Source organism: Mustela nivalis (genome assembly GCF_964662115.1).
Source record: "Mustela nivalis genome assembly, chromosome: 3".
Taxonomy (NCBI): domain Eukaryota; kingdom Metazoa; phylum Chordata; class Mammalia; order Carnivora; family Mustelidae; genus Mustela; species Mustela nivalis.
Genome location: NC_139022.1, coordinates 120,585,438 through 120,595,626, shown reverse-complemented (window position 1 = coordinate 120,595,626; position 10,189 = coordinate 120,585,438). Strand labels below are relative to the sequence as shown.

At 43.1% G+C, this 10,189-nt stretch overlaps 1 protein-coding gene across 1 annotated transcript; it reads left to right on the top strand.

The window, feature by feature from the left end:
- The first annotated feature begins 476 nt into the window (after positions 1–476).
- Positions 477–9,007, top strand: SMIM23 (small integral membrane protein 23). The gene is made up of 4 exons (XM_082723260.1): positions 477–633; positions 8,076–8,127; positions 8,324–8,391; positions 8,655–9,007. The coding sequence occupies exons 1-4, from the start codon at positions 544–546 to the stop codon at positions 8,865–8,867; spliced, it is 423 nt and encodes a 140-aa protein (XP_082579386.1). The 5' UTR covers positions 477–543; the 3' UTR covers positions 8,868–9,007.
- The last annotated feature ends 1,182 nt before the right edge of the window (positions 9,008–10,189 follow it).

The window sequence follows — 10,189 nt, the reverse complement described above, 5'->3', positions numbered from 1 at the left end:
ACTGTTTTATATTTTATTTTTTTAAGATTTTATTTATTTATTTATTTGACCCAGAGAGAGACAGCAAGAGAGGGAACACAAGCAGAGGAAGCTAGAGAGGGAGAAGCAGGTTTCCCGCCAAGCAGAGAGCCCGACGTGGGGCTCGATCCCAGGACCCTGGGATCAGGACCTGAGCTGAAGGCAGACGCTTAATGACTGAGCCACCCAGGCACCCTGCTTTGTATTTTATAACTTGCATTTTGCTAAATATTTGAAGCTATAGAAGTATAAAAGAGCAGAAAAATCATCATCCTGAGATATAATATTTTGATGCACTTTTTTTCAGGTCTTTGTTTCTTTTACATTTATATGAAACAAACAAGAAAAAAAACTGTGAGGGACTGGGATAAAAATCAGAGTGATGACAAGGTGGGGGCCTTGCTGTCTCCCACCTTCTATGACATCAGAACTCAGTGTTTGAGGTATGCCCAGGAAGGAGGAGTGTACCCGTCTGCCTGCCAGGTGGGGGTACCTTGTTCCACCCAGACAGCCTGATCTGAGGCCATGGTGATCCAACAGGTGGGCAGCAGGAGGCAAGTGGCAGCTGAGCTGTTTGAAAGGAGAAGGGGTAGTCGCTGTGAGGACAAGAAACAGGTGAGGCCAGACTCTATGTATGCTTCTGTCCTCCCATCAGGGCTCACTAGGCCACAGCAGACAGACCGTGAGGCCCTCAAAGTCACAAGAGGCCTTCAGTCGGACTCTGCCTGGAGCCCGAGCTGGTGGGACACAACATGAATGCTTCGGGGCTTCTTCCCCAAGGCCATTGCTGACTGACTCTCTTATTTCATCCCAGCAATCCCAGTAGAATGCATGCTGGGGCCGGGCTGGGGGGTGGGTGAGGGGGACCTGGATTGTTTGTTAAGTTTCCTACTACGGCCCTAGTGACTATGATGGTGCTTGGTGTGTATTAGTGGCTGAATGAATGAATGAACAAATAAACTGAAATAAATAGGATAGAGCTGAATTGTAGAGCCCCTGGAGTATCTGTTCTTAGGGATCAGATTCAAACCGCATGCAGAATTTTGTCAGAATGGGAAATGTCATCACTTACAATGCACAGCCCAGTGCTTCCATCCCCTCTCTTTTACGACTTACAACATACCCAGGAGGCGCTATTAACAACCTAGTTCACAGATGGATACACCAAAGCTCAGAAAAACAAAAAGGTCACATAGCCAGGACCTACCAGGATTTGAAATCAGGTGCCTCTGATTCCAGAATGCCTAACAAGCTTACTCTGCACTCCACTGCCTCCCAGGTGCAGAAGGGAGGGAGCCATGTAGAGAAGGCTGGGGAGGTCACCTAGACCTTGCACACCGTGGAAAGAGATAGGACTTTATTCTGAGATTAGTAAGGGGCTATTGAGGGGTTTTAAGCAGAGCGATGGATGACCGATCTCTATACATTTCCAAAAGATTTGTTCACTTGTTCATTTGATATACATGCCCCAATTCCTCCTTTGTGCTGGACCTCACAGCAAGAAGGGGGCCTTGCGGGGTTTCCATCATGCTGCACCTTTTCCTAAAAAAGGAGTTCCATAAATACCAAACCCCAGGAAGGCTCTTTTGAGAAAAATCCCCAAAAAAGTTCTGTGGTTCAAGAAATGCCGATACTCGTGTACACACACACACACACACACACATCCCGCTTGGAGAGTTACATTGCTCATTCACATAACGAAGGCTCTGAGAAGTTCTGCAGCAAGGGTTTCACCTCACTTTGTTAACCACAGCATTTCCCAGATGAGTCGAATACAGTGTCCCTGCTTTTCTTTTTGAAAGACCTTTCAGCATATTTCAAAATCCATTTTACAGATGAATCAGTTGAAGCTCAGAGAAAAGAAAATGATTTGGCTCCGGCCCCAGGACAGCACAAGGAGAAGAACTAAAAACCTAATCCTGTCCCTATTTTCCCCTTTGGCACCCCCCCACACGTATAAAACACAAACCCTGCAGCAAGTTTGCTAGGGAAGACATTATCCTGTAAAGGACATGGAAGAGGGGTTGTTAAATAGCATTCACCATGGAACACTTAACTGCTGTTATAAAGTACAAAACAGTTCTGTGAGTCTTATGTGAAAAGATTCCCAGAGAATATTGTTAAGAAAAAAAAATAGTGCCCTAAACTTAAGTGTACAATACAAGGATCTTTACACCGGGTATACACATCTTGGCAGTCACTGTCCCCCACCACCCATGTCAAGCTTTGGAACATTCCCAGTGCCCCAGATGCCTCCTTCAGGCCCCTCCCAGCTCTTCTCTCCCACACAACCTTGATTCCTGAGCTTAGTCATCATAGAGGAGTTTTGTACTTTCTTGAATTTCACATGAACGGAATCAGCGTGTGCCTTTATGCCCAGCTTCATTCGCTCATCCGTGTATCTGTAAGACTCCGCCAGACTGCTGCTTTGTAATTTATTTTTATTTTTAAAGTTAATGATATAATATATAGTATTATAGCTGCTAGTATCCATACAGAAAACCATCTGGGGGAGATGCAAATTAGGCAAATCTTGTATCTTCTTTGTGGGGCTAGCAGCTCTAAATCCTGCTTCACAAACTTAGGTAAGTAAGAAATGTATTATTTCAAGGCAAATGAAATCAGACTCAAACGGCATCTAGTGAGATGGGGAAAATTCAGCGTCAGTCAATACAGTGTGTGCCTTAATTCTTTGTCCACTTTTGCTCGCCCCTGACGCTGTCACTCTCCCTACTCACACTGTCTGTTGAAAATAGGCTTCTCTGAATTTGTTGTGCTAAGACCTGCCCAGACACACCGCCAAGAGTGGGGGCCAGGCCCCTCCCAGACTCAGACTGTCCTTCTCCCTTCTCCCGCCTCTCTAAGAGACTCCGTTGTCCTCTCTTAATCCTGGAACATCCACCCAAATCTCCTAAACGACCTTGGACTGATCCAGGCACCAGTGAGCGACGTTGTCTCCAGGCAACTCCTTCCCTCCATCCTGCCTCAAAACGCTGCAGTCCTATTGGAGCAACCACAAAATTGATGACATAGATGAGGCGGCCACTCAGGTGAGGGCCACCAGGCAGCACAAGAGTGCCATCCTGGAGGAGAAGAAGACTCGTGCTAGCCTCCACTCTTTCCTAGTGGCTGCTGCACTGAGAGGTAGAGGCCACGCAGGGCACCGCAGTCCTGCTAGGCTGCAGAGTGGAGGGGGCAGCTAAGGCACTGGACTCTGTAGGACGAGGTGCTGGAGAGAGCCGCACACCCAAAGGGCTCCCCAGGACTCCTTCCCAGAGGACTGGGATGTGCATGCAAAGGGCTGGATTAGCCACCCTCCCCAGAGTGGTGGCTCCGCGGTTGAGAGCAAAGCAGAGATCCCTGGAAATCCAGCAGCACTGGAGGCGGCTGGAATGGCCGCTCAGCCAGAACAGAGGAACTCCTTAACACTCGGGCATCTGTTTGAGAGCACACATACACAGACATGTGCACACACCTATACACACACATATACAGACAGGTATGTGTATATATGCACGCACACACACATATACATACATACATTTGGGGAAAAAAGGAAACCTTTAGAAGCAATGGCCAGCAGTGCCTGGGTGGCTCAGGTGGTTAAGTGTCCGTCTTTGGCTCAGTTCATGATCCCAGGAGCCTGGGATTGAGCCCCTCATCAGGCTCCCTGCTCAGCGGCGAATCTGCTTCTCCCGCTCCCTCAGCTCATGTTCTCCCTCTGTCAAAAAAAAGAATTTAAAAAAAAAAAAAAAACTAAATGAAAAAGAGCAACTGCAGCATTGGCCAAAGTTTCCAAAGGAAATAAAAGAGAATTCAACTCAATGATAGAAAGAAGAAACAATAAAGATAAAATCAGAATTCATGAAATAGAAAATGAAAATAATAAATAAAATTTATAAACCTTTTCTTTGAAAAGATTCATTGATGAATTTTCAATGGAAATTAAATGAATTTGATGAAATTTTAACAAATTGAATGAATTCAATGGAAAAATTGGTAAATTTTTCAGTCTAACTTTTTTTAAAAAAGAGAACATAGATTACCAATATCGAGGATAAAAAGGAATGATCACAATACCTCCCATAGACATTAAAAGGATATGAAGATAATACAAGAAATGACTGGACACCAGTGCCCTTGCTTAGGTGAAATGAAGAAACTTCTTGGACAACACAATTTACACAAGTGACTCAAGAAGAAATAGAAAGTCCAAATGACTACAAGCCCAAAAGATTCCACCCGTAAATTCTATCAATCATGTGACAGAGAAAGGAAGAATACCAATCTCACACAAATTCCTTCATAAAAGAGAGGCAGAGGAAATGCACCCTGACTCAATTTTCAAAAGGCAACATAACCTTGACTCTAAAACTCCACAAACATACAGAAAAATATCTAGTGTCTCCATGAATGTAGCTGAAAAGAACAATCTCCACGAACAGTAGCAAATGAGCCCAGCCATACAGAGAAAAGGCAAATGCATGATGAACAAAGCCTCGCGAAGGAGCCCGGGTTCATCAGGTATTCAAGTCAACCCACTCAACTGAGTGCAGGCTCAGCCGAAAAAGGGCAGCACTCAGCCTCTCAGTGGAGACAGGAAGCCCGTTTCACGATTTCAGGGCTCATTCTTGGTAAAATTCTTGGAACGGCAGGAACAGAAGGGAGTGTCTTCAAGCTGAGAAAGGACTAGGACGAAGCTACAGTTCACTCGACTCCAGCTGAGCACTCACACCCCCTGCCCCCAAGACACAGCGCAAGATGAGAACGTTCGCTTTCGCCACTTACTGGTATTTTACTAGCGATTCTAGTCAATATACTGGGGAAAAGAAATAAAGAATAGAAAGGTTGAAGTAACACTTCTTCCCAGACAGCACAATTTTTTTATATACAAAATCCTAAACTGTATCAGATAAAAAAGGAAGAATTAGGTCATAAGACAAAATCAACTGTGTTTCTATAGTCCAGCAACAAAAAACTAGAAAATGAAAATTCAGAAACGATACTATTCATAATAGCATCAAAACCCATAAAATACTTCAGAAAGATGAGCATGGCCTCTACACTTGAAAATGATGAAACATTGCTAAAAATAACCAAAGACCATGAGAGACTACGGACTCTGAAAAACAATCTGAGGGTTTTGAAGGGGCGGGGGTTGGAAGGTTGGGGGAGCCAGGTGGTGGGTATTATGGAGGGCACGTATTGCATGGAGCACTGGGTGTGGTGTATAAACAATGAATTCTGTTATGCTGAAAAGAAATTAATTAAAAAAAAGAAATAAAATAAAATAAAATAAAATAACCAAAGACAATGTAATGGAGAGATCGATCAAGATCACGATTACAAGGTACTATATTTTAGAGACATTCTCTCTCACCAAATTGAACCACAGTTTAAATGTAATACTAACAAAATCCCAACAGGTTTTTTGGGGTTTGGGGTTTTTTTTTAATAGCAACTGAAAAGGTTGATATATACATATATATGTGGAGATGCAAAGGATCTAGGATAGTCAGAACAAATTTGAACAAATTTGTTAGGAACAAAGCTAAAAAAAATAAACTCACACTATCTGATTTCAAGTGTTACCGTGAAGCTGTATGGCCATCTAGCTAGTGTGGCATTGGCATATGATAGAGAAAGGAATGGGACAGTAGAGTGCCAGTGGAGCTATTACAGATCGAATTGTGACCTCCAAAATTCACATGTGGAAGCCCCAACCCTCAATGTGACTGTATTTGGAAATAATTAAGGTTAAATGAGATCATAAAGGGTGGGGCTCTACCCCAATAGCACTGATGTCCTTATAAGAAGAGATACACCAGGGATGCACAGAGAAAAGGCCATGTGAGGACACAGAGAAAAGTCAGCCATCCAGAAGCCAAGGAGAGAGGTTTCACCAGAAACCAACCCTGCCTCACACCTTGATCTTGGACTTCTGGTTTCCATAACTGTGAGAGAATTAACGTCTTGGTTTAAGCTACCCAATCTGTGGTATTCTGTTACAGCAGCTTCAGAAAACTAATACAGATTTAGCAATGACATAAAGAGTAATATATACAGATAACTGAAACAGAATAGAACCCAGAAGCAGACCCATGTAAATATGTAAATATGTAAACATGGTGGACATATTTTTGACAGAGAGCAATGCAAATCAATGAAAAATTAGGCTTTTTAAACAAATAATTCTAGAACTAGACATTCATATGAGGAAAAGAATCTTGATCCCCTCTTTCATGCCATATACAAAAATTAATGCAAAATGGACCATCTACCTAAGTGGAAAATTAAAACAATAAAATGTCAGGAAGAAAACAGAGGAGAAGAATCTTCACAACCCTGAGTTAGACAGAAGTTTTTAGATTGCACTCAAAAGGCATAACCATAAAGGGAATATATTTGATGATCTGAACTGCATAAAAATTAAAATCTTTTCACTTCCAAACACCCTGGTAGGAAAATAAAGAGGCAAGCCACAAACCTGGAGAAAATAGTCACAGTGCAAACATCTGACAAAGAATGTATATCCAAAATATACAAAGAACTACTAAAACCTAATAAGGAGACAAATTGCCCAATAAAAAAATGAACAGTTTTTCATGGACATGCCCACAAAGAAAGATATATGAATTATGATCACTCAGCACATGGAAAGATGCTTAACATCTGCTATGGACTGAATGCTTAAAATGCCTAAATACATACGTTGAAATCCTAACTCCCAAAGTGATGGTATTGGGAGTTGGGGGTCTTCAGGAGATGATTCATAAGAATGGAACCCTAATGAGTTGGAGTAGTGCCCTGATTAAAAAAAATTTTTTTTAATTAAATTAAATTTTTTTTTAAAAAGAGCCCAAAGATCTCTCTCTGCTCTCCACCACATAAAGACACAATGGAAATGGATGGAACCCAGAAGAGAGCCCTCTCCTGAACCTGACCATGCTGGCCTGCTGCGTCTGAACTTCCAGCCCCTGAACTGTTTCTGTTGTTTATAAGCCATTGGGTCTGTGGTACTTTGTTAGAGCAACATAAACAGACTAAGACAACATGATTAACCCCTGGGGAAGTGCATGGAAAAACTAGATCGCGATACCGCTACACAACCAACAGAACGCCTAGAATGAAGAAGATTGCCAGCAGGGACGTGGAGCAACCAGCCTTCTTGGGTTGCTGGTAGAAATGTAATTTGGTTCAATCCCCTGAAAGCCAGTTTGGTGGCTTCTTATCAAATTAAACTTACACCTGCCATATGACCCAGGACTTGCATTTCTGGGGGCTAACCCAAGCAGAATGAGAACGTATGTCCTCCCAAACTGTTGTATCTGGGTGTTCATAGCCGTTTTATTCATGATCATCTGAAACTAGAAACAGCCAAAAGTCCATCAATACATACAGAGATAAATTGTGCCATATTCCTACACTATATTAGTCATCAATAACACTGAATATACAAATATGGAGACATCTCAGAAGCATTATGTTAAGCGAAAGTAGCTAACCACAAAAGACCATGAAGTCCCATTTAGGAAGTTATAGACCAGGCAAAACTACCCCATAGTGAGAATAGTGGATCTTTCTGGTGGGTGAGGGTAAGGAGGGAACCGACAGTAAAAGGGCATAAGGGAACTTTCTGGGATGCTGGAAATGTCCTTTCTCTTGACTGGGATGGTAGCCCACAGGTGTAGACCTGTCAAAACTCATCAAACTGTACATTTAAAATGTGTGCGTTTTATTGTCTGTGAATTATACCACAATAAAGTTGATTCCGTTTAAAGATCATTTAGAGCAAAAATGTGAAAGCGAGGCGGGGTATGAGAACGGAAGTGGGGCTTCTCAGCAGGGAGAAGGGAGGGGAAACACCAGCGGAATGTCACTGGGCTGCTTGTTACCTGCTTCTGCAAGGTTTGGGGGTTTTGTAGTAAGCATGCATAATGTAGATAACTGGGAAAAAAGTTAAGCTCTAAAAATGATCTTACAGCACTGCTCTGTGAGGGTAGTAGGGATGCCTCCCTGCCCATGAGTCACCTCTTTCCTCCTCTTCTTGCCACCAGACACTGTTGGCGTTGCTGATCTTGGTGCTGTACATGGGCACAGGAATATCAGGTGAGCGTCTGGAAGCTGAGAAAGGAGGAGCTGAATCCACCCGGAGTCAGGAGGGTTATCCTGGAGATGGCTGCCCACCAACGGGGCCTCCAAAGCTTACCTTCTCCCCTCTTCACCCACTGGGATGACTAACCATGTTGATCTCAACAACTGCTGATTTGCCCTTGTTAAGAGGTGATGTTTGTGCCTGTTTCAGGAAGAAGTTGGGAGATATCAGAAAGGATCAGAGAATGTAACTATCCCCAGAATCCTGTGGCTTCCCAGGTAACATATTCAAAAAAGGTGCTGAGGGGATGTCAAGTTTGGCTGAGGAAATCTGGGAAGGCTTCCTAGAGGTGTCATGGGCAAGCTGGATCTTAAAGGATGTGTAGGAGTTGGCCACACGGAGAAGGTGGGGAGGGGCACTCCAGAGAGAAGGAACAGCATATGCAAAGGCCCAGAAAACTTTTTGAAACCAGTGGCGGGGCGGGAGGGGGGGGGTCCTAAGTGAAAAAGCTCAGGATGCGACTTTGCTGTCTGCCTTTCAGGGACTTGAATACCAGACCAATGAATCCACAGAAGAGCCAATAAAGGTCATCAGGACCTGGCTGAAGGAAAATTTGCACGTTTTCTTGGAGAAGCTAGAGAAAGAGGTGCGAGAGCTGGAGCAGCTGGTCTGGGACCTGGAGGAGTGGTTAGATGCTCTTCTGGGAGAAGGGCACCTGGAGGATCCCTGCACCAACTTCAAAAATCACCTGTGAGGGCCCCAGGCTGGAACCCGGGGAAGACGTCAAGGGGGAAGCAGGAGGTGGGTGAGGGGAGGGTTGCCAAGGGCTCCTCTAAAAAGAGCTGAGCTGTGACACTTGAATGTCATAACAGGCAAGAAAATAAAATAGTTGGGTCACTGAGAATGTTGCTGACACCACTGCTGGGTCTTGAACCCTGTCAGGAGGACTCCAGCGCTCTGTCGAGATAGCCTCCTGCGCACCACGACTCTGGCTCACTGGGACCCAGCCAGCCTCAGAGTCAGGACCCTCACCCACTAACCTGAGATATAGTGCAAATTCCTTAACCTTTCAGGCACAAAACTGCCTCATTAGCAAAAATCAGTGAGGGCAGTTTGCCTCGCAGCATTCCAGTAAGGAGCAGACAGGAATATGCAGAGTGTGTCTAGCGTACTGTAGGTGCCTGATACACAGATCTTCCTTCCTTCCTTTCCTTTTCTTCCCTCCCTGGAACTTAGCAAGAGGACGCTGGTTCTGGAGGGTATAGACGTTAAGCAGCAACTCAACTCTCAGACATAGTTCTAGCAGTATAAATTGCCAAAACCTCTGTGGAGGGCAGCTGATGATAGCTACCGAATTCACAAATGCATTTACCATTCCACCTGGCAATCTGCTTCAGGGATTTAGCTCATATGAAAAAATATATATGTTTTATCATGTATATAACATGTATATAAACTAATAGATAAAATATAAATATAAAATATTTAATATTGATAAATAGAATTATATAATATTTATATAAAATATTAAAAATATACTTACATAATATATTAACATTATATCTAATTCATCATATATATGAAATACATACTTATATCACGTATATACACATGCATGTGAAATTACATGTATGTAATGTTACCCTCCTAGCTTCATATATAATAGCAAAACACAGGACGAGGAGGGCCCAGGTTCAGTTAGTAGAGGTGCACCCAAAAAGGGGATACCCTGTAGCTAGGAAGAGAATGAGGACGCTTTCCTGATAGAGAAGAGTCCACAGGAAAGGCTGTTAAACGAGAGAAATCAAGGCCTAAGAAGAGCACAAGGACAAGAACCTGTATTTTGTTGTTGACGGATGATGATGAGGTTACTGAATGTGCAAGAAAACTCTAGAAGGATACAAAATGGGGGAAGGAGAATTGGGGGAGTTGAGAATGGGCAAATGTATGATCAGGATGAAAGGGAAACTTTTCACACTCTTCTATTTTCAGACTATATGATTGTTTTGCCTATTCAAATCTTTCTAAAAGAAAATTACTTATCATTTTTGCTTGCAGGAATATAGTGTATACATG